Genomic DNA, 26,220 nt, shown 5'->3' with positions numbered 1-26,220 from the left:
CACAGGGAGGAAAAATCACATTCTAGAGAATTGGGGTTGGAGGATGGATGCCTACTGTCAGGGTGAAATTTAGCCACACCCTTGGAGAGCCTTCAGATGTGCTAGGAGTGAAACACTTAGGCTAAGGGAGCATTGCCTGCCAGGGGATCCCAGAAAAGAACAGGGAAGGTGGAGATGATTCCTGTTCCTTCCTTGGGGGAGGAGAAAGCTAGGGGGAAATACAGGAAGAGAATTGCTCTGACTAATACCTTGTCTTAAATCTATATATAGCCCTTAGTTTCTGAGAAGTTTTTCCCCCCATATTTTTGCACACATGGCCACATTTATTCTCACAATAACCATGTGAGGTAGTGATTATACTCCTTTGAAAGATAAGAGAAAGGAAAAAAGAGCTTTTTGTGATTTTTGCTAAGCTTCCAAGTCAGTAACAGGGATGAGTAGGAAAAACACTGTGCTGGGAGTGTGAGCTCCACCACTGATCCTTTCTGTGTGTGTGCTCAGCAAATCATTTTAACTCCATGGGCATCAGTTTCTTCATCTGTAAAATGAAGGAGTTGAAATGGATGACCTCTGAGATCCTATCAACCAATCAATCAATAAGCAACTATTGCTTAATTGTCATTGGAGAAGAAGATGGTCTTAGCAGCTGTGTGTGTGTGGGGGGCAATGAGCAAGAAGGGCCTTGCACTGGAGATGGTACTTGAGCTGAATTTTAAAGGAAACTAGTGTTCTCTCCAAACCCTAACAGTATCTCCTTCTTGTCTTTGAATCCTCAGCGCCAAACATTGTGCCTGGTATGGAATCAGCTTTGAATGCATGTGTGTTGCTATCCCAATTGTTGTGAAATGAGCTCCTCTGATAGAATGTAAGCTGCTTGAAGCCAGGTGCTGATTTTGCCTCTATATCCCCAGTGCCAGCAGAGTGCCTAGCATAGAGTGGATGTTGAATAAATGAATGAACACAAAATTGATTAGAGATTAGGTTTCCCAAGGTTCTCGTCAAACCATGGACCCACATGGTATCACGTTCTAGAGACCTGGTTCCTGGCCAAAAGTGTAGCACACTTAGAGCTGAATTTCCAGCCAGAGACTGAGAAGAACAAACAAGATAGTAGCAGAAATGCTGCCCTATACAAAAACTTACATACACACACACACACACACACACACACACACACACACACACACACAGGTTTGTTCACAAGAGGGAAACACAGCCTAGAGTCAATATGACACCATTTGGCAGCTGTTTGAAAATATCAGATGCAAATATTTTCATTTGTGTTAAAAATATCACGTCTACCTGGGGGGTCTGAATGCTAGTTTTCTTTGGGCCTGTTTATTGGTTAACTCAATAGCTAATATCTTAAAACTATAGTATGTGTTCCCTACCCTCCAAACATTTTTTCCTACCCCCTTCACCATATTTCTGATTGTGAGGAAGACATTCAAGGTGTTTTTTTTTATTTTTGTTGTTCTCTTTGTAATTTACCTCAAGCAGGCTGCCATTATCAGGAGCAAGCATATAAATGTCTAGTAACTTCTTTGTAGAGTCTTCTGAGACCAGAGCCACACAGTAATTCAGTTTAATGTTTCTAGGTATCAAGGTAAAAGTTTGAAAATAATTTGATCTGCCCATTCCTATGTAAAGAAAAAAAAGTGTGTTTAATACTCTTGTAAGCCCCTGGGTACATATATAAGCAGGCTTTGGTTACCCAGGGTATCTGAGTCATTGAGATTGTGAGAACTCAGATATGGCCATACTGAATGAGACCAATGATTTTTATAAACAAATATTCTGTCTCTAATAGTGGCACCAAGAAACATCCATTTCCTTTCATGACACTGACCTCAAAAGTACATATGGGCTCCAAAATGTCCTAGTTTTTAAAAATAAATTATTATGACAAGTTTATCAACCACATACAGACTTATTTAAACCATTTCTTGCAGTAATACATTTTGTAAACTCAATACTTATTGAATTCCTTGGAGAATTTACATTTTGTAAATTGTCTTTAGACAGTTCAAAATTTTTATCAAGATGTGGGTAAATTCAAAAAAGGGCCACTTTTCAAATATATGAAGAATACAAATCTGAAAGAGATCAAAAGGGACAAAAATCAAGATTCAAAATGGTGAACAGGTGGGGAAAAAGAACTGAATCCAACAAGATGAAATGAACATGAATAAATGTAAAGTCATACACTTGTATTAAAAAATCAATTCCACAAGCAGATGGCTTGATAATAATCCTATGAAAAAAATAAGAATTTATAATTGGCCATAAGTTCAATATGGACCATGGGTGTGAGACAGCTGCTAACCAAGGGAATTCAGTCAGACTACATTATTAGAAGTAGGTGACCAAAGCAATTTCATCATTGTGTGGCATAGAAAGTGCTTTTTTGATTACACTCTGTCATTGTGCACCACATTTTGTGAGGTACATTGAAGAACTGGAACATGTACAAAGGGTGATAAATAGGACGCAGGTCCAGACACTATATCCTACAGGACTTAGGGATATTTAAAGGAACTAAAGATGTTTCACCAAGAGGAAATTTATAGGAGGCTTTTTATCCCTGCCATGTGGAAGAGGGAGTAAACTTATTCTGTGTTACTTAAAGGGGCAAAATGAGGACCAATGGGTAGAAGTTACAAGAAAGAAGTTTTGGCTCAAGATAAAAAAAAACAACTTTGTAGCAATAAGAACAGGCTGCCCCATTCAGTGCTTAACACAGTGCCTGGCACTGTGGCTGGATACGTGCTTATTGAATGACTGATTGGCTAGTGAGATACTCATCATTGTAGGTATTTAAACTGAGGCTGGATGACAAGCTATCCAGGATATTATAGAAAGGAGTACTATTTGGGTTAGGATATAGCATTATATGGCTTTGAAGATCCTTTCTAGCTCCAAATTCTATCTATCCTTCAAGATTCAAAATGGATCTCCATTCTCAAGTTCTTATCTTCTAGGAATTGGTAAGCATGTCTATGTCTCTACCCTTCATGATTTTAGAAATATCAGCCTCCCTTTTCCAGATTGTAAGGTTAGAATAATAAAATAATTCAAATTTTCAAAACACTGAAATGGTTTACAAAATTCTTTCCTTAGAACAGCCCTGTGAAGAAGGAAGTGAAAATATACAAATGATAAACTGAGGCTTAGAAAGGTCCAATGCCGCACAGCTAATAAATATATCAAGGGTGATATTTAGACGCTGGACTTAATCTAGACTCCAGGTTTAGGAAGTTAGTGTAATGTGCCCTAGAACAGAAGTCACAAAATTGGGTTCAAAATTCAGTTCTACATCCATGCAGAACATTTGTGTATACATAGACTACCTCTATGAGTGTGGACAAGTCATTTTACTTTTGTGCACTTCAGCTTCCTTATCTGTAAAATGAAGGGGTTAAATTTTTTTGTTGTTATTGCTCAGTCATTTCAGTCATGCCCAACCCTTCATTAAATGAGATCTCTAATATTATTTTCATCTCTGAAAATGTGATTGTATGAGCTTTCTTCTTCCCGTTAGTGTGTCCTTATACTAATTTTAACTAGCTTTCCAGCATATTTACTTCCACAGAAATAGATCTACCTTTGTTGTTTCAGTAATAATCATGAGAAATGTCTGCCTTTATTTTCAAATGTAATTTTGAAACTTAACTTTGTTTTTATAGGATGTTTTGAAGGTTTTATGTTTATATGAGGGAATGACTTAAGCCTTGGACCACATTTTTTGAACCATAGAGTTGTCAGTCAAATTACAGAGCTATTGCCTACATGTCCCTTTGAAATTCAATGCTGTCAAATTTCTTTATTTTATATCCCTGAGAAATCAGAGCTGCCTTATTCCCTAATGCCTTTAGGTTACTTGTGAACTAGCTTTTATTCCATTGTTCTGAACCTTTTCTTGTTTTCAAATAAAGCTGTGTTTTTTGGTTGAGTTGAATCCTATTAAGAATTATGCAGTATTGGTCTCAACCTAGGCTGCCCCAAACATTGACTATATTACTAAAGTGAGATGCCTTTGAAAGGAAAAATAATAATCATATGTACCTGCTGAAGAATTACATTCCAGTGTTATGCAAACCAGATTTAGGATTAAAGTATGTATGACTAGGTATCTTCAATCATACTGTCATTCAACAAATATTAAGTGCCTACTAAATTTTATAGCAGGGGTTATGAAACGTGGGAAGGACCCTGTATGCTAAACCAGATTAAAATATAATTGGAAAATATTTAACAAAATAAATAAAAACCCAATAGAACATCGATAATGTCAATATATATGTTTTTCTAAGTCAATATATGGCCACATGGATCCTTACATATAGTGGCGTCTGTGAGTTTGACACCATTGGCGTTAAGTTCTGTGCTGGTCAGAGAGGATACAGACACAAAAGTGAAACAGTCCCTATGAGGAATAAATCAATCCTCTTTTCAATAATCCTTGGGAACTCAGCAGTGATGTGACAAAAGGCTCTTTTATTTCCTTCTCATGAGGAGGCACCCTAGTGTGCAGCTAATGGATACCCCGAATGGAGGCTCGCAGGCCCCATTTTATCCCCTAGTTCCTACCGGGAATAGACCCTCCCCTTTTTCATCACTAATTGATTACTCAAGGGTTACAGTCTACCAGCAAAGACTAGCTAATCAGGACCTAGTTGAGACCAGTTGGACCTAATTGAGACAAGCTCGGGCTCCTAGAACCATGTGATTTCATTTGCCGGAGCGGGAGGAAAGTATCTGAGACCTTTGTCCTACAAACAAGTCAGGAGGAGTATGGTTGACTTATATCCTCATTGAGAAGAGACAACTACCCATTTCTCACAGTCCCTGACCTCAAGGAGCTTTCATTCTATTTGGAGAGACAATTATGTCCATGAATAGGTATGTATGCAATAGAGACAAAATAGATGCAAGATAATTGAAAGTTGGTAGGAGTGGGAGAAGGCCCTAGAAGCTGAGGGTAGGGATCAGGAAGTCTTTGTGGAGAGGGTAACACTCAAGATAAGTATTAAAGGAATTAGGTATTCTAAGAGGCAGAAATGAGGAGGGAGTACCCTTAAGATTCTTTGAAAAATTTAACAACAGAGAGAATCTTGAGTCATGGCTTATTGAAAGATTATAGAAGGACCTAGACAGGAGTTGTACAAAACTGCATGTCTGCAAGGAATACCCATTTCTGTGAGATCATAGATTCATCACATGGTAAAAGTAGAGCACATAACAGGATATGGAGTATGGGATCTATCTTCTTTATGTACTGGTGTGGTCAGGACCACCATTATGTACCCCTCCCCCCACACAAATCTTCAATGACTCATTGATGGCTACTGAACAATTTTTAAATTCTTTTGAATGGAAGATGAGGCCCTCCACAATCGTACCTGCCCAGGCTTACCTCCTGTTACCCTTCTCCCTTCACCCTATATTCCAACCAAATTGGATTATTTGTTATCCTCTAAATATACCTTGTACTTTCCTCATTCCCTGCCTTTTCTTATATTGCCCTTCATGCCTGAAATGACCTCCTTTTCCTTTTTCTTTGTCTATTAAATTGCTACCCATCCCTTAAATGCCATCTCATCCATGAAGATATTCCTTACCCCTGCCTGTACCCCCTTGTTCTTCTTCTAGCCCTTTAAAAAATAAATTTCTAATAAATTTAATACACTAATAAATTTCTCATGTACTTTTTTCATTGTGGTTACTTATTTTTGTCATGTTACCTACCAGGTGAAGCTCCATGACAGAAGGAAGTATTCAAATATTATATGCCTCTGATATCTAGCATGATGCTCTGCTCACATAATGCAGGCTTTTCATAAATATTCATTGAGTAAATAATGAAATAAACAACAAAACAACAGAAAAGATACTCGGGAATTGACATTAGACAATGTTTACAGCTCTCCAGCTGCCCACATTAAAGTGTCACTGCTTCTTCTCTGAAAGGAACACCTATTTTGATTGGACTCAGACACAAACATGCAATCACAAATGCAACTGTGTAGAGAACACTGCCATCTGCATACATGTATATATGTCCTTAATAACAGAAGATGATATTGCTTCCAGTATAATTTTCTATACCCAAATATTGACAGTTTGCAGGATTTTCTTTCTTTTTTTTTTTTGGCAGGGCAATGAGGGTTAAGTGACTTGCCCAGGGTCACACAGCTAGTAAGTTTCAAGTGTCTGAGACTGGCTTCGAACTCAGGTCCTCCTGAATCCAGGGCCAGTGCTTAATCCACTGTTCCACCTAGCTGCCCCCAGGATTTTCAATAGTAGTATGTATAGTAATTTGTAGTTCAGTGCCCCAACTTTGGCCATGACATCATAGACAATGGTAGTTTTCTGACTTCTTGAGAGTGAAGAACCCTTCTGCATTGAGGCAGGGGTTGAGGCAAGACCTGGAAGGGAATGCTCCAAAATACCATCCTTTCATCAAAGGTACCTAAAGATATGCTACACAGAGACCTAACCTGATAGAATATGGAATGAGATTGCCAATGTGACCTAGAGTATAAGATAGTAGCAACTTCAGCCAATTTGTCATGCCTTCTTTCTCCTAGTTGCATAGCTACTTTTAGAAGCTTGCAAATGATCAATCTAAGAACTAGGACACAAATGGATTTTTAAAAATATATTGGAGAGAATCTTCTCTACACAAAGGCAGTTAGCAAACCTGGGTAGATTTGGAAGCTGTGTAAGTCTAGTGCCAGGCCTGAAGTCTGGACGATTCATTTTCCTGAGTTTAAATCTGGCCTCAGACCCTTCCTATATCTGTGATCCTGGGCAAGTCAATTCACCCTGTTTGCCTCAGTTTCCTCATATATCAAATGGAGAAGTAAATGACAAGCCCCTCCAATATCTTTGCCCAGAAAACCCCAAATGGGGTCAAGAAGAATTGGACACGATTAAAACAACCAAACAGCAACAAACGTAGGACTGGTGACATTTTTCATGAATTTAATACAAGAAGCTTTTATCTTCGGGACCTACAACAATGTAGTTTGTCACATAATTGGTTAGCCAGTGAGTCTGCAATCACTAGAAAAGGGGCATCCCTTTATGGTCAGATCTGGTAGACATTCTTTCTTATTTTATTTTTTTTGGTGGGGCAATGAGGGTTAAGTGACTTGCCCAGGGTCACACAGATAGTGTCAAGTGTCTGAGGTCAGGTTTGAACTCAGGTCTTCCTGAATCCAGGGCTGGTGCTGTCCCCGGGAAACAAGATTCTTAAGTCCATTCCTGCCATTTACTAACAAGACTCATCTGGTACACAGTTATGCTAACTGAAGATCTCAATATGGAGTACTTGATCTGAAATCAGATGACCTGCCTTGAAATCTTTTTTTTTTCTGTCATGTGCTCCATATGTGGTTTTGGGAAAGTTACTCAACTTGTCTGACCCTCAGTTCCCTCGCTTGTAAAATGGGTAGGGGAGGGATGAACCTGTTGACCTAAAAGGTTTATTCCAGCTCTAATTTGATGAACCCATTTTAATGTAATTTTTTTGTTCGCTCCGATTGTTACATTGTAACTATGCAAGTGAAATGAAGAGTGAGTGGAAGTCATTCTCCAAATAATTCATGTAAAAACATACATCTATAGAGAAATTGGGAGGTTAAATTATCTGGGTTATTTGTGTATACACTTCATAGGGCTTGGAAAATCCCGGCTTTTCACATGAGCTGGGGAGGCATGGCCTTGGTGGTCTGATGACTTCCATATACTGAGCAGTAAAAAGAAAAATCTTAAAGTTTTGTTGTTCTCTGATAGCTCAAGGGAGTATTACAATGGAGATCTGCATCTTTGAGACACGGGGGTCTCTCTTGGTCTGCCTTCTGAGTTGTCTATCTGTTACTGGGGAGGTTGATAAGGAGTTTCCTATTATTTATGCTCTTGTCCTGTAAGAGAACATTCACAGCCTCTTCTGTTTTAAATCACAGATGGCCTCTGCCCAGGACTCCAGGTATGGCCAGAAGGACACTTCAGACCAGAACTTTGATTACATGTTCAAACTGCTCATCATTGGGAACAGCAGTGTGGGGAAAACATCTTTCCTCTTCCGTTATGCAGATGACTCATTCACATCTGCATTCGTCAGCACTGTTGGCATTGACTTCAAGGTAAAAACCGTCTTCAAAAATGAAAAGAGAATCAAGCTTCAGATATGGGTAAGTAGTTTAAAAATTTATGGTGATATCTGGTCATCAAGAGTCTCAACCCTACCTCTGACATTAACTGACAGACTCATCTCTTACTGATTTGTGCTAACCTAAGATCTCATTACCTGTTGTCTGGTTTGGTGATCCTGCAAAGATAGTATATGACAATGCTTTATGGCTTCAGGGTATGAGCTAGCCCCACTTATCTGTCCTGAGAAGCAAATTTGTACTTTCTCTATTCCTTGTTGTGTATGTTGCATTGTACTAATGGAATGATTTAACCAATGACACATACTTGTCTTATGCAATGGAAGGAGATCAGGCCCTGTAACCCTGTTGAAGATCTCTAGCTTGAAGAGACTAATCAGACCTTTGCTTTTGGAGACTGGGACATATAAATCACTAAAGGTCTATAATTCTTTAGTGCTCAGGTGAAGTTGAGGATCTCAGTAATTGCAGATGATGTTGGAAATGATGTGCCAGGATAGATGACACTAAATGGGATGAGGTATGTCTTGCAGAGGGACAAGGTAGCCTTGCTGTTTGAGGAAATATCCTACAAAATTCAAGATAGATGGTCACTTAAGCTAAAAGTAGGATGGAATTATTATTGGTTTGTGCCATTCCCAGCATGATTTTCTTTAAGTTCCTCCCTCCTCTATGCCAGGCACTGGAATAGCCACTTGTTGTGGATATAAAAAGAGACAGAAGACAGTTCCTGCCCTCAAGGAACTTTGTTTGATGGATGACGCATGGATTGAAGTGGGGAGAGACTTTGAGGCAGGCTGACCCACTAGCAGGCTATTGCAATAGTCCAGGTGTGAGGTGATGAGGTAGCAGTGTCAGAGGAGAGAAGGGGACATATTTGAGAGATGTTGCAAAGGTGAAATCGACAGGCCTTGGCAACAGATGAGATATGGAGTATGAGACAATGAGCAACAAGGATGATGCTTACATTGAGAACCTTAGAGATTGAGATGATGGTGGTGCTCTCAGTAATAATGGGGAAGTTTGGAAGGGAAAAGGGCTTAGAGTAAAAAGATAGTTTTAGACGTGTTGTCTAATATGTCTATTGGAATCCAGTTTAACATGTATGAAGCATAGTAGGACATATAGGACTAGAGGTCAGCAGAGAGGTTAGGAATAGATAAGTATATTTGAGAATTATCATTACAGAAAGGATAATTAAATGCATGGGAGCCTATGAGATCACCAAGTGAAGTAGTATAGAGGAAGAGAAAAGGGTCTAGAAGAGAGCCTTATGGGATGCCTTCAATCAGTACAAGTTCCCTGGATGGGGATCCAGGAAAAGAGACTAAGGAGAGTTTCCATGGGTTTCCATGATGCTGCTTTTCTTCTGGTTCTCCTATCTGACTGCTGTTTATCAGTACTTTTTGGTAAGCTTATCATTCATACTCCACTTTATATGCATATACACACACATGTGTGCACTCTGTCTTGGGTTCTCTTCTTTCTCTATTCTCTGGGTCATCTCATCAGTTCTCATAAGTTTAACTATTACCCCTATGAAAATAATTCACAAATCTACATATTCAGCCTTCATCTCTCACCTAAGATTTAGTCCTGATGATATCTTTGGTTAAGTGACTCATCAATATCACAGAAGCAGTATATCCAAAACCAAGAGCACATTTCATCCTAAATATACCCCTTCCCCAACTTTCCTGTTTCTGTCCAAGACACTGCCAACCTTCTAGCTAGTGTTCACAGAATCATTAGAGTCATCTTTAATTCTTCACTCTTCCTTGCCACCCCCACATCTGGTGAGTTGACAAATTTTGTTGATTCTACTTTCACTGTCCCCTTTTCTCTGCTCTCATGGCCACCATTCAAGCCCTCACTTCCTTCTTCCTGGACTGTTATGATAGTAACTCAATTATCTTCCCTGTCTCAAGAATCCTTGATTCCTCCATCTATCCTCCATATCATGAATATCTTTGATATTCCTAAAATATAGGAATAAGTATGCTACCACCCAGTCTCCCACTCTAGAAACTTCAGTGGTTCTCCATTTAACCTATAGGATCAAATACAGAATTCTCTGGTTGCCATTTAAAGCCTTTCACCATTTGGCCCTAACCTGTCTTTCTAGATCGATTCTATATTGTTCTTCCATTTGGCCCCATGTACCAAATTAGCCCATTTACTGTCCTCCACACATAGCATCTCACCTGCTCCCTTTCTGCTTTGACACAGGTTGACTCCCTCATACCTGAAAAGTTCTGGAACTTGCTTCTTGGAACCCCTTGCTCCCTTCAAAGCTCAGCTCAAGTCCTACCTCCTATTCAAAGCCTTCCCTGATGCCTATTAGTTGTTATGTTAGTGCTCCCCACAGAAATTAGTTTGTATTTACATTGTACAGATTTGTTATTTACTTATCTGTGTATGTGTTATTTTCCTCCAATAGACTATAAGCTTCCTAAAGGCAAGGACCATTTTGTTTATTGTTTTTGTAAGCCCAACACCTAATTTCCAATGTAAGGAGCTTGCAGAAAGCCTGGTGCATAGCAAGACATTTAATAAAAGCCTGGCAAATTTAATTCTTATGTAAACACTCCAAATGAGGCATCCAGAAGAAGACATAAAGAAGAGAAGGAAAAGGTTGTGCCTCAATCTTAGATTCAAATTTTATCCAATCATCATTTATACAATGATGATTCTTTGCTTTACCAATTTAATAAACTCTGGTAAGATTATTTGGCTGTGTAAGATACATAATGTTTAATGATTATGATGCCTCATTCACTTGACAGCATTTTTGGAACATAGAAATTATACAGTAATTCATATTAATGTCATCTCATTATCCTCTTATAACCAAGCAATTAACTTTTCTCTTCCTTCCTTCCTTCCTTCCTTCCTTCCTTCCTTCCTTCCTTCCTTCCTTCCTTCCTTCCTTCCTTCCTTCCTTCCTTCCTTCCTTCCTTCCTTCCTTCCTTTCTTTCTTTCTTTCTTTCTTTCTTTCTTTCTTTCTTTCTTTCTTTCTTTCTTTCTTTCTTTCTTTCTTTCTTTCTTTCTTTGCAGGGCAATGAGGCTTAAGTGACTTGCCCAGGGTCACACAGCTAGTAAGTGTCAAGTGTCTGAGAACGGATTTGAGCTCAGGTCCTCCTCAATCCAGGGCTGGTGCTTTAGGTACTTTATCTACTATGCCACCTAGCTGCCCTTTTTTCTTTTTTTGTTTCCTTTTCTCTTAGTAATATTCATTTTCCCTGATGATAAAAAAATTCTTTAGAAAAAAAGTTGTACTTTTATATCAATTGTTAAATAGATCAGAGCAACAAAGGTGCTTTCTCAGAAAAAATATTTTTGAGATCTAAATACATTCAAACATTTCAGGATAGAAGGACCCCAGAAGTCATCCAGCCCTGTCCCTTGATTTAACAGATGAAGAAACTGAGGATAGATTCAGGACCTCTGATGACAGACATAGTGTGTTTTAATTTGGGGACTAAATGGCTATTCAATGAGAAGTATTTCAAACAAATAAAATAGAAAAGCAATACAGTTAACTTAACCAAAAGGAATTACTATTTAAAGATGGAGTTATAAGCCTCAGCAAACAATCCTGTTAGGGAGATATTTTTTCTTTTTCAACAAGAAAGATATGTAAAAAAAGAAAGATATGTAGAAGATGGTAGAAGATATTTCCCAGAACCCCTCATAACATACCATATGAAGGGCTTTCCTTTTTACTTATATCTTAGTGACATTTCTGGTAGTGGTGACATTTTCCTGCACTAAAAGAAACACTACCCTGTCTATCTGTGTTACTTCTCTGCTCAAAAGCCTTGAATAGCATTGACTTGACTCCTGGATAAAATTTGAATCTCTTATTTTGTCTTTTGTGACACTCCAAAATCTGGCTCCTTCCTTTCAAGATTTATTTCATATTCTTCTCTCACATATTCTATGTTCCCTGGACTTTTCTTACCTTTCAACCATATCCCAACTCAGTGCATTGGTACCAGCACATGTCACCACCCCCACCCCACACCCCTGACTTGAAGTGCACTCTCATTTAATCTTCAACTTTTGGAATCCTTATCTTCCATCAAGGTTTACCTCAGGTGCTAATTTCTTTATGAATCATTCCCTGATTCTGGTGAAAGTGTCAGCATTCTCAATTTTTCCTGGAACATTTATTTCTGGATATCTCTTTTGTCTTCTTCATATACCAGCATGTGTCATACCTATCTTTTTAGATGCCATATTTATCTTCCTAAAATCTATGCTTTTTAAATGAAGAAGCTGTATTTTTTTTGAAAATCCTACTGCCTAACATTGAACCTCGCCCCTAATAGGTGCTTAATAGAAGGTGTCTGTGGAACTGAATTGAATTAGGAACCACCTTTAAATATGATGCCAATTGTGATATCATTTCAAATTAGGTGATGCTTTTCACTTTAGTTTGTAAATTTAAGGGCCCATATGCTTTGAATGCAATTCCCCAAAGTGGGAGATCAACCCCTGGTTGGTTTGACCACTGTTTCTTTATCAGACAAAGTGACACTTTAAGAAGAATTGTGGGCACAGCATGACTGTGTCTTGTGCCAACCCTGAGGGGTGAAGTGGAGAGTGAAAACAGCAGCTGGTGAAATCACTCCTGGCAAGGATGCTGAGAATTGTTTGCCATATTAAAGCAGGTCATTTCACACTTGACCCAACATATTTTTCCCAGTTCTCATCCACTTGTATGAAGATCTTAGCTTCAAGAAAATGCCATTTCTCCAAATAAGAGTTGGCTGTTTTTTCTGTTCTTATGACTTAGAAAAGGACTTCTATCATTAGCTAAGTTCTAATTCTTTACGTAGAGGATCATGGATCTAGAGCTAGAGGCAACAGATTGCAATTTAGTTCAACTTCTTCATTTTACAGATAAGGAAACTGAGTCCCAGGATGGTTAAGAGACTTGCCCATGATGGCATACAGTAAAAGTCAGAGGCAGGATTCTGCCATTTCTTCAGACTTCAGAATCAATGGCTTTTCTACTATACCTTAAAGTCTCAGCTCCTCCCTCTCCCCCTCCCCGCCCCCGTCCCCGTAGGTGCTTTCATTGTCCATGGGAGGGGAGGTAGTAGTAAGTAATAATAAATAGTAATAATAAGTAGTAAGTACTAAGCTCCTAACTGTCAGTTAAGAGACTAGGATTTTTAGTCCTAGCTCCTACAACATCATCAACAAAAATTTATGAAAGCTTGTTGTGTACAAGGCACTGAGCATGCTGCCTGATACAAAGACAAAAATCAAATAGTCCTGGCCACAAGGAGCTTATCTATATTGGGGAAACAATATGCACATTTATGTTGCTACACAATATATACAAAGAGAGGCATGGGGAGTAAGGAAGGGAAAGTGTTAGCCTATCAGGGGAATCAGGAAATGCCTCATTCTGGTGGGTGCTAGAGTTGAGCCTTGGAGGAAAGTAGAGATTCTAAGAGGTGGGCATGAGTAGCTGATTCTTTCCAGGAATGGGAAATAGCCTTGCAAAGTCACAGAGATAGAAGACGGAAAGTTGTGTGAGAGAAACATTAAGAAGGTCAGTTTGGCCAGGCGAGGGAGTCCAGGAAAGAGAATGCACCCAAAATGTAGGTCGAGTCCAATATGTGAAGGGCTTTAAATAGCAGATGAATTTGTATTAGATCCTCAGGGCAACAAGAAGCTTATTTAGAGTGGCTCTGCCCCCAAATAATCATGGACTCTTTGCAAGTCACTGCACCTGAGCCTCATTGTTTGTATCTGTGACAGGACCGGGTTGGAATGGATGGTTTCTAAGGTCCCTTCCAGCTTTAACACATTTTAGCACTATATATAGTTTCCACTAATGCAAAAAAAAAATAGCTAGGTAGAGGAGGGGAAACCTAAGTATACACACAAACACACATATACATTACATGTAAAACAACATGATACACATTCACATGCATGCATGTGTAATACATAAAATATGTGTATAATATAGGTGCATCCATGTATTACATGTGTATGCGTATGGTAATACATACAATATATGTATTTTCCACATGTATACATATATGTATAAGTATTATGTATATACCACTCTGAATCTAATTACCAAGAAGTCTTTGGCTGGCACATGCATGCAAAACTTCTCTCAGCTTCCTTATATTAACATTTATGCATTTACATTGCTGGGAAGAATTACTCTCTGCCTATATAGAATATAAGCTCCCTGAGGGCAGGGACTATTTGATTTTTGTCTTTGTGTGCCACCTAAGCATAATGTCTGGCATAATGTCTGGCAAATAGAAGACTTGATGATAAAGAATTGTTGTTTGGGTAATTGTAGATACAGAGGCAGTACAAGGTCATGTCTTTGCTTATGAATTTTTCTAGACCACACACAGCATAATGTGCTAATTGCCTAGAAAGGAACAGGGAGGAAGCAGCAGGTGAATAGAGATGGAACATTTTCCCATTTGAAGACCCCTTCCCTAGCCTGTATACGTCCTGAGACAGTTTCCTTCTTATTAGTACGGGGGTGGGGGGCAAAAGTCATGAATATTTAATAACTCCTTTATTTATTTATTTATTCATTCATTCATTCATTCATTCATTCATTCATTCATTCATTCATTTATTTATTTATTTATTGGTGAGGCAATTGGGGTTAAGTGACTTGCCCAGGGTCACACAGCTAGTAAGTGTCAAGGGTCTGAGGCCGAATTTGAACTCAGGTCCTCCTGAATCCAGGGCCAGTGCCTTATCCACTGTGCCACCTAGCTGCCCCTTATTTTTTGGTTTTTAACTTACAATACCGTAGAATCATATACAGTATATATGGGAAATGAATTTATATTACTTGTGAAAAATCAAAGCTCATAAATGGTAAAAAATAAAGAAAAAAATTTTCAAAAATTTATTAAAACATCAGACCCCTTGGTGACATTTGACCCACCCTGTAGTAATAAATATCCACATTTATATAGTGATTTAAGGTTTTCAGATTTATTCATTATTTATTTATTTATTAAGTATCTACTATGTGCAAAGGAATGTGGTATCTCTGATGAAGAATAAGTTTCAGTGCCTGCCCTCTTGGAGCTAGCTTGTCTATTAGGAGATATAAGACACAGTCACATAGCTACGATATAAGAGAGTATGTGAAAGTGAAATGAGAGAGGTGTGAACAAAGGGGAAAACAAAGGAGGGAAAAGTCACTTTTAGCTTGAATTAAGGTTTGGAGAGGTAAAGAGAAGGGAGATGAATGCAGCAGTGCTCCTTTGCTGCCTCTATTGTGTCGGTTCACTAAGGTAAACATGGCCGCAGAGCAGAACACAGAGGAGAAGGAGCCAAGGAGATAGAAGTTTCTCTGTCTTTGGAAGGGGTGGGCTCACGTATTCCTCCCTCATCCTTGACCCCATTCTTAAAAATGGGATGATCAAATCATTGATTATCCTGACAATTAAGGTGAATCTGGTATTTCGAGTTATAAAGGCTTGTGCCACAGAAGGCAAAACCCTAATCACTTAGGAGACATGGCAGAGTGGAACAGGTAGGGAAATTTCTTTCTATTGGCAAAAATTTTATGGAGAGTAACTTGTCCTACTGATGTCCTTCCTGACTTCAAGAAGAAAGAATGATGGGTAATAATATTAGAATAATGTATTTTTCATCTGCCCTAGAAGAGCCTAAAGCCACAATTAAAAAAAAAATTAAGGTCATTAGAAGAATGAAAGTCTCCTCCTGGCTATATTCTACCTGCTTTATATACAAATGCCTCAGAATTATTTCAGTCAGGAATCTATCTTTCCTTTAGTACCTAGTTACTATTTTCCTTTATATATTCATGGGCCTGTCTACCTTTCACTAAATTTTCTGGCTTGTTATTACATTCTTATTATATTTTTATGGTCTTTGGTCCCCGATTTCCCCAAGTTAAAGAAACTCTAAATGAGTTTTCTGTGTGTGAATTTTTGCAATGTGATGAATCAATTGGTGGAAAATCCACTATTTTTAAATTTTCAATTATAGATATATATGTTATAATTTGGATTTTCTCAAACTTTTCTTATTACTTACAAAAGAAACAACACAGTTATGAGAAAAGAATATATAAGTGAAATTTCTGCCCACCTGTTTTTATTTTCTGTATAAATCTGTGTAAGTCATTAGACCTTTTCTCTAGAAAGGAAAGCCATTTAACTCAATGTTCCATTTAACTCTCTCACTTTAGATTCTACATTTTTTTCTAATATCTAAATTAACCTTAAATGCTAGACTTCATTTGAATTTGTATGAAATTAAGCAAAGGGCAGTGCTGGCAATTATCTGGTCCTAATGGGATGTAAAGCCACATAATTTATTTTTTCTGTTTGTTTATTTTTGCAAGGCAGTGAGGCTTAAGTGACTTGCCCAGGGTCACACAGCTAGTAGGTGTCAAGTGTCTGAGGTCAGATTTGAACTCAGGTCCTTCTGGATCCAGGGACGGTGCTTTATCCACTGCACCACCTAGCTGCCCCAAGCCACATAATTTCCACCCTAAAATGTCCCCCATGTTCCAAATAAATTGTAGTGTTCAAGTTATTTTTTAATACAGATAAAGCATCATCAACAATAACCAAATATAATAGTGTACAGTAGCACTGTATATGTGTGGGCCCCTCTTTGGATGGGGAATAATTTTCAATCACCTCCATATCTCCATTCATACTGCTATGTCTCTCTTAAATTCTCATCTAGGTGTTAAGAATTATTCACTTAATTACTCATATCCCAATTTGGCTAGTCATTCCTTTTCCATTTCTTCCTCAAACGTTGTACCAATCAAATCTTCTGTTCAAGGTCGATTACCTTAGCAGGCAATTCAATCAAAGTATAAAAAAATGCAACAGAAATGTGTGTTTTGGAAGTGGCAATCACATTAATTTCCTGCATTCTCCCAGGGTTGAACCTCCCTTTCAATGACTCCTATATCAACCACTCCTACTAAAGGGTGAAAGAAATAGTTCTTGTGCTTAATGCAAAACTCTAACAAGTGCAAAAAGGGGGTAGCACCAATCTCTTTGGCCTTTGCTCTCAAAGTCTGTTTCCACAATCATATTCATCCTATTATCCTTAGGAAGTCATTTTGGGACTCGTGTATTCCTTGTTCCAAAGCCTTCTAGGAGATATAATTAATAGGGAAAACAAGCAAGTCCCCAGATGTGGGTCCACTAAACAAGTAAACAAAATAAAGGGATACCACCCTGCATCAAACCACAAACTGAGCTATTTGGTTTGAGATGTTGTTGAATCTTTGATCACATTAAAGTGGGCACTACTTCTAATGGTACAGATCATGACCTCTTGTCCATGTCCTCCTGTCAGGCTTTCATGGGAGAGGAGGGGATTGACCCAATATCTCATTTGCCCCAAGTCCCCTTCCAAACTCTTTTTCTTCGTGTGGCTATTCACTTTATTCAAATAAGTCAGACAATTGACAGAACAGGCATGACCTAAAACCAAATTATTGACCCTAACTAGTAGAAAGAGAATTATTTTCCAGCTGAACCTTGGTAGAAGGTTTAGAGGAGAAGCTTAGGAAAGGAATAAAATACTGTTACTTTAGAAAATATTTATATGTAATATTAACCTCCTCTCTTCAAGTAGACTTATTTTATTAATTATTCTGACTCTAATTCCACCAACAAAAGCTTTGCATCAGCGTTCTGTGCTTTACAAAACTTTCTTCTTCCTAGTTCTTCTTTAACTTGAGGCCTCCTTGAGCAGGGAGCAGAACACACTGTTCAACCAGATGAGGGCTTAGGAGAAAGGGATAGGGGGAAAGCAGTTAGTTCATAGTTCTGGAATTGGAAAAACTTCAGATGCTATATGCCCACCCCACCTCACTTTTTTAACAGATGAAGAAACAGAGGCCTAGAAATGTCAAATGACTTATTTAAGGTCCCAAGGTACGAAGGTACTAAGCAGCTATTCTTAGAGCCTGGTGACAAGCAGTTATCACCCAAGTTCCCTTTGGCAGTGGCTCATTTAGCTGCACTCACTTCATCCCTGCCCAGCTCAGGGATGAGGTATTTACTACAATGTTTTTTAGAATTGTTTCCTCACCTTTATTTTCCTGTCTTTCTTGTCCCAAGAAAATACTTCAACCTGTGAAGAGATTTGGCTGTTTTACATAAGTGTTCCTCTCCAACCCTATGAGTAATTTATGTGGTGCCTGCTGTGTTGCTGTGTGGGATGCCACGGACCCACACTAATCCAGCTAACTGCTTTGTAAATATTTGGAGAAGATCAATTTCCACGGGATAGGAAAGTTCAGATAAATATGCAGGACTCTTAAGAGAGGAGTATACCTCATGAAGGGAAGAGTTCTTTTTATCCTACTTACCATTTTCTGTACTCATCTTTGCATTTAGTATCCCCTTTGCCTACTGTCTCCATCCAGACTCTAAAATCCTTCCTGCCCCGAATGAAGAAACCATCATGGACATCCCAGGCTTCCTCTATAAGAGTCAGCCCAAAGAACTGGTGCCCATGAAAACCATTTTTGATATGATCGTGTGAATGCTCTCTTGATTTTCCTGACATTTCTTCTGTCTTGGCAGCAGCTTTCCCTTTCGAGATTGAGAAAGGCAGACTTCGTTCTTTTGCTGAGAGCAAACTGATATCATGTGTGAAATGTCAAGACAAATGAAAATACTCAGTTCTGTCAGTCAGTCATCATCTGGTAGGCTCAGATCATTGTAGGCACCGGTGCCAATGTTAGTGCTTGATGTCTCATGAGGAAAAGCAACAAACACACACAGGGAGAGGGAACAAAAAGCACAAACAAAGGAAACATATAAAGGTGCAGTATATCTGGATAAACAACAATACAATCTAAAGATTCCTGAACTCAAAGAACCAGGTAAAAACAAGATACAAATCAGACTTGCAGATTTGTGGGACTACAGGTATAGGCTTTCAGATTCCCTATCTTAAATCTCTGTATTGGAACTAGCCAGCAGTCAGTCAATCAGTCAATAAGCACTTATTTTTGTTAGTTGAGTTGTTTTTCAGTCATGTCTGATTCTTCATGACCGCATTTGAGGTTTTCTTGGCAAAGATACTGGAGTGGCTTGACAGTTTCTTCTCCAGCTCATTTTAGAGATGAGGAACTGAGCCAAACAGGGTTAAGTGACTTGCCCAGGGTCACACAGCTAATAAATGTCTGAGACCAGATTTGAACTCAGGGAGATGAGTGTTCCTGACTCCAGGCCTTGCACTCTATGTACTATGGCTCCAGATAACTGCCCATAAGCACTTATTAAGTTCCTACAATTTGCCAGGCACTGTGGAAAGCCTTGAGGACACCAAGACAAATGCCAGTTGCTGCCCTCCAGGAGCTCGCAGTCTAATGGGGAAAAGAAAGACTGGATATGGTGGGGCCCAGGAGAAGCCTGTGAAACCCGATCTCATCAATTCTGATCTGCTGGAAGGGTTCACTTATCCCTGCTACATATCCCATTGCTTACAGGGGAAAGAATGTCCCCCAAAAGGAACAGGCAGGCTGTGGCCCCCTAGGACAGGAAGTGTCCCACACAAAGAACCCCCCCCCTATTTTCAAAAGGGTTCAACATATGGAATTTTTCTTCATATCCTATCTTTGCTAGAAAGAATCCATTTCATAAAGTCTATTTCTATCTGTAGAAAATAATAATAAAACAATGCAGAATCTACCTTCAGGTGCTGATGATATGCCAGGATGAATAGTGATAGAAGGCCTGGGTAAGGAAAATTAGTTGAGTGCTTGAGTTGTGGAGGTGGTGAGCATCTTGGAAAGAAGGGCCCGAATTTTGTCGGAAGATAAGCAAATTTGAAAGATTCTTTTTTAACATAGGCCTCACCCTGTGGGAAAATTGGAACACTAATGCATTGTTGGTGGAGCTGTGAGCTGATCCAACCATTCTGGAGAGCAATTTGGAATTATGCCCAAAGGGTGATAAAGGTGTGCATACCCTTTGACCCAGCAATCCCACTTTTAGGTCTTTTGCCCAAAGAAATCATGGAAGGGGGAAAGGGACCCACATGTACAAAAATATTTATAGCTGCTCTTTACGTGGTAGCAAGGAATTGGAAGTTGAGGGGGTGCCCATCAATTGGGGAATGGCTGGACAAGTTGTGGTATATGAATACAATGGAATACTATTGTGCTGTAAGAAATGATGAGCAAGAAGAGTTCAGAGAAACCTGGAGGGTCTTACGTGAGCTGATGATGAGTGAGATGAGCAGAACCAGAAGAACATTGTACACAGTGTCATCAACATTGAGTGTTGACCTACTGTGATGGACTATATTCTTCTCACCAATGCAATGGTACAGAAGAGTTCCAGGGAACTCATGATAGAAGAGGATCTCCAAATCCAAGAAAAAAAAAGAAAGAAAGAACTGTGGAGTATAGATGCTGATTGAACCATATTATTTCTTTTGTTTTGGGTGCTGTTGGTTTTTTTTTTTCTTTCTATTTTGAGGTTTTGCATCACTGCTCTGATTCTTTCTCTTGTAACAGGATTAATGCAGAAATAGGATTAATGTTATTATGTGTATATATATGTGTGTGTGTATATATATATATATATATATATGTATATGTATAGAGATATATAGATATAACCTATATCAGATTACCTGCTGTCTAGGGGAGGGGGGGAGGGAGGGGTGGGAGGGAGAAAAATCTGAAATTGTAAAGCATGTATAAACAAAAGTTGAGAACTATCTTTACATGTAATGGAAAAAATAAAATACCTCATACATAAAAAAAAACCAAAAAAAAAAAAACATAGGCCTCACCTACATAATGTGACTGCTAAGAGGCAATATGGCTTTTTTTCTAGGAAGAATCATACTAGATTAAATTGAGATCCTTACAAGCAGGGATTGTTTCAGTTACATGGTAGGTATTTAATAACCACTTGATGATTGATTGATTTTGTGACCATATAGCTAGATCAAGAGAATGAAGTAGACAGGTTCTTCATAGTATAGTGGTTGGAGTACTAAAGTTGGAGTTAAAAAGACCTGAGTTGAAATTTTGCTTAGGTACTTACCAGCTGTGTGACCTTGGACAAGTCACTTACCCTAACCCTCTTAGTCTTCATTTTCTCATCAGTAAGACGGGGGCAGTACCTCACAGTATTCTATTGTTGTTGTTCATTTGTGTCCTACTCTTCATGATCCCATATGGAGTTTCCTTGGCAAAGATGCTGGAGTTGTCAGCCATTTCCTCCTCCAGTGAATTAGGTAAACAGAGGTTAAATGAATGACTTACCCAGGGTCATACATCTAGTCAGTGTCTGAGACCAGATTTGAACTCAGGTTTTCCTAACTTCAGGCTCAAAACTCTATCCACTAAGTCATCTAGCTGCCTCCACAGTATTCTAGTGAAGATCAAATGAAAAGCACTATATAACTGAGAGCTATTATTCTTATTTCAACAAAGTATTGGACAGTCTCCTGTGGACAAGATAGAGAGATGCGGCTTGGATCATAGGCAGGTTCAGAACTAGTTGGATGAATTCAAACCAAGAAGGATGCCTATAAGGAAAAAGTTGGGTTACTACGGAAACTCCTACAATTCAAAGTGGGGGTTCTGAACCAGACAGCAGAGAAATTTTGCCCCAAGGGTGACCTGGAGACTCCATGTCCCAGGGGGCCCTATTACAAGAGTTACTCTATAAAATGTAGGCAGCACTTTTTTTTTCCTATTTGCTTCCCAGATTTTTCATTGCTCCCATTTATTCTTTCCTTTGAGGGAGATTTGGTTTGTGTGTGGTTGAGTAGAGGAACATTCCCTGGATTTACAATGGCTATAAGCAATGCAATTCATGAATGCATAGGAGTACTATACAGGTGAGCTCAAAGGAAGTGAAACTTCCCGTGGTAGGTGATTGCATTGCATTAATTTGTCATGTGACTTTTGGCAAATCCCTTTACCTTCTGGAGCCCAAATTTTCTTTTGTGTCCAATGAGAAGAGGTGGGCTAGATGAGCTCTAAGGTCTCTCTAAGCACTAACATTCCAGAGTCCCAATCAGTAGATGAATGTGACTCCATGATAAGCCCATTTTCCCTTCCCTCATTATAAATGGAAAAAAAAACCCAGCCGGTTCACTATATCACATAAAATTTGAATTGTTATGTAAAACTATATTCCTTTCACAATCGTCTTTCTATTTTCCTCCATCACTGTCTGCTGTCACTTCTTGCTGTCATCACTGATTACTCATTGCGGATAACACTGCCCCTCCCAACTTGATGCTTCTGATGTGTCATAAGCCAAAAAATCAAACAACCAAACTTCTTAGAATTTTGTGGAAATGGAAAATAAATGTGCTAGGTGTTTTGAAGGAAACATCATGTTGTGATGGCAAGAATGCTGACTCTGGAGTCAGAGGACTTGGGTTAAAATCCTACTTCTTATACTTACTAATGTGTGACCAACTTCTCTGGGGCTCAGTTTCCTTATCTGTAAACTGAAGGGGTTGGGCTAGATGGACTTCTAAGGTCTCTTCTGAATCTTTATTTCTGATGAGAGCAGGAGTATGAGCAAAGTAAAAAAAATGTCCTTAAGTACACCATCTTTGGGGCAGCTAGGTGGTGCAGAGGATAAAGCTCTGGCCCTGGATTCAGGAGGACCTGAGTTCAAATTCAGCCTCAGACACTTGACACTTACTAGCTGTGTGACCCTGGGCAAGTCACTTAACCCTCATTGCCTTGCAAAAACAAACAAACAAAAAACTCCCCACAAAAACAAAAAAAAGTACACCATCTTTGTGACATCTCTTTTGGCTGCTCTGGGTAGGGATGCCTAGATAAGTAAAGTATCACTATATTTTTGTATCTTCTTTCACCAAAACATCTTGCTGCTTGTTTCAGATATTTCCCCTATCACCATTCTTTCCTTAATTGTATTCCAAATCTGACATCCTTCAACACCTTAGATCCTCCCCAACATTGTACTCATTTCTACCTTAGCCCTGGATCATCCCAGGGATGACCAATCGAATTCCCAGGTTTTTCAATGGCTTGGGTCAGTATAGAAAGACATTTCAGTGAACTTTGTTTTTCTGTGTCCTGATGCAATAGTGAAATGTTTACAGCATATTAATGAGGTGGAATATCTAAAGGGCACTGAAGCACACATTAACAACACATTTATTAAATAGAAATTGCTCAATATTTGGAGAAGTCCTCGAGTGCAGTCAGCTGTGTCACCAGGGCTTTTTTTTCATGTCATTCGAACCATCTGTGCATTTGAATAGAGGGAAGCATCCATTGCCCAGGGAAGGAAAAATCATACAGCTTGTTTATCGCATGATAATAAAATTTATATTCTGCCCTGGAACAGAACAATTATAAATCACTGAATCCACAGAGAGTGATTATTAAAACACTGAGATATCATTTCCCCAGGATATTGTTGGGCACGACAAGCCTGACAGCTTCTGATATAAGACTTTGGCTTCATGTATATGGTACCAAACAACCATCTAGAGTTTTTTCCTACTGCACCCCCCCCACCTTCTTTCTTCCAACCTCACCACTAATTTTTGTAGCTGAATTAAATAGGATATATTAGAACTTGAAGAAACCTTTAGATCATCTACTTAAACCCCTTGTTTTACAGACAGAGAGACTAAGGTCCAGGGGGCTTAGGGGGATTTTCCAAGCTCAAACTGGGAGTAAGTAGCAGAAACGGAATTAGAACTCAGGTTTCCACTGCCATTGCTATTGTTGCTTTTCCCCATGATACCACACTACACTTGATCTAGTGTGACATTAGAATCTGAAGTCAGATTTTTAAAGTATTTCTATGACCAAATTCTACACTTCTTTCTGTTGTTAAACAATTATTCTTTTTTTGTGTGGCGATAAGGGTTAAGGAATTTGCCCAGGATCACACAGCTAGTTCAAGTGTCTGGGTTCAGATTTGAACTCAGGTCCTCCTGAATCCAGGGCTGTTGCTTTATCCACTGTGCCACCTAGCTACCCCCTAAACAATTAGCAACAAAGGAAGGTAAATGACATAGCTAGTTGGCTAACATTTGGATTATCAGTGATGGTCAGAGCTCTGTGCTGAGGAAATGATGCAATCTGAGAACAACCAGAAAGGAATACTTACAACCTAACAAAGTATGGATTCAATAAACAGTTGTCAAGGAGTGATAAGAGAATGTTTAGGGTAAATTAAGGGTGGGCTTCCCGAACGAAGTGACACAGTCAAGATGGATTATCAGAGAGGGGATAGGGCCCGCAGACAAGTTTCAAAGAATTAAAGATGATCATTTTGGCCTTCATTTCTGGAGTATTCAGGTAAGGTAAAAAATAGTTTGATTTCATTTTTTTTTCATCCCACCCGTTCTCTGGGATCATAGACCTTACACCTCAAAAAAAAAAGCCAAAGAGAGTCTCAAAGGTCATTTAATCCCACCCTTTCCTGAATCATAGCTCTCCTGCATGACACACTCAACCTACACCCCACTGAATGATCTCCAGACACATTTGTTATATACTTTACCCGTTTAGCAGGAGGGGTTCAAGGTTGTCACTGAGTGCAGTAGTTTTCTCAATTTGATCACCCACTCCAAAGTGAAATAGAGATTTGGTAATTGTCTAGACAGTTTGATCCAGTAGAGATGACAAGATCCTTCTCCTCATTCATTTCATCTCCTTCTCCTCAATCAACTCTCCTCTTTCTGCCCCTCCAAACTCCCACTTATTATAACTGAAGCTGTCACACCTCTATGGCAATGCCTTCTGACCTGACTGAAGTATTCTCTTCCTAAAAAAATATGGGAGGAACTCAGAAATAAACACATGGTTTAATTACACTATGCTATTTATACACAAATATATAGCACACACATGTGTTCTCTCTAGCATATATGCATATATGTATGTATGTGTGTGCATATAGTCCTACTTTATACATACATACATATATACGTACGTACGTACATACATACACACACACACACATATGTGTGTGTGTGTGTGTGTGTGTGTGTATGAATCAGCTGGATGGTGCAATGGATAGAATGTTGGGCCTGAAGTCAGGAAGACTCTTCTTCCTCAGTTCAAATCTGGCCTCAGACACTTACTAGCTGGGTGACCCTGAACAAATCACTTAACCCTGTTTGCCTTAGTTTCTTCATCTACAAAATGACCTGGAAAAGGAAATGGTAAACCACTCCAGTATCTTTGCTAAGAAAACCCCAAATGTGGTAATGTCAATTTGGACACAACTGAAAACAACTCAACAACAATCACACACATACACATCTTATTGAATAACAGAGTTGGGAAACATCTCTCTTAATACCTATTTAGTAGTAAAATTCTGAGATCCCACTACTTTCCCTGACATACACTGATTCACTCAATCTCTTGAAAACTTGTGTATCATTTGAGAACTCATTCACCCAACACACTGCTTTCTCAACCTCAACCTCACTACAACATGTAAGCAGGACTAATCTTACAATAATCCCTACCTCTTCTTTTACTCTTTTTCTGTCACTTCCCCCAAATCAGTCTCTCAACTTTCTAGTTGATCAATAGCAACCCTTCAGTTACTTCATAAAGCTCTTAAGCTACCTTATAGAGACAGCTATGTGGCACAGTGGATAGAGCACTGGCCCTGGAGTCGGGAGGACCCGAGTCAAAATCTCACCTCAGACACTTACTAGCTGTGCGACCCTGGGCAAGTAAACTTAAGTCCAATTGCCTTAAACTACTAGACCCAGTTGGCTTTGGAGGAGAGAGTGAGGTTGGTGACCTTGCACAGCCCTTCCTCACTTGAATCTAATTCACTTCAAGTCATGACACCACCCCATGTTCCGGTCCTCTTCCAGAACCAAGGATAAACAACAACAACAATAACAAGTCACTTGTGGAACAGTAGGTGACTACTTCTCCTCTAGGACAGGTTATTTCTCCCTTTTCCCTTCTTCGCCCCACAACATCTCAAGTTCCTGACAGAAATATCCAGGTTACGATATCAGTTTTCTGCTT

At 39.0% G+C, this 26,220-nt stretch overlaps 1 protein-coding gene across 1 annotated transcript in view; it reads left to right on the top strand.

Moving 5' to 3' along the window:
• The window catches only part of RAB3C (RAB3C, member RAS oncogene family), a 336,699-nt gene that overhangs the window by 11,820 nt on the left and 298,659 nt on the right, over nucleotides 1-26,220 (top strand). Inside the window, exon 2 of the mRNA XM_043985980.1 lies at nucleotides 7,971-8,198. Within this exon, the coding sequence (XP_043841915.1) occupies nucleotides 7,971-8,198 (228 nt within the window). The remainder of the gene's footprint in view (nucleotides 1-7,970; nucleotides 8,199-26,220) is intronic.

Source organism: Dromiciops gliroides, chromosome 1 (genome assembly GCF_019393635.1).
Source record: "Dromiciops gliroides isolate mDroGli1 chromosome 1, mDroGli1.pri, whole genome shotgun sequence".
Taxonomy (NCBI): domain Eukaryota; kingdom Metazoa; phylum Chordata; class Mammalia; order Microbiotheria; family Microbiotheriidae; genus Dromiciops; species Dromiciops gliroides.
Note: the sequence above shows the minus strand (reverse complement) of the source record. Positions and strands in the feature narration are given on the sequence as shown.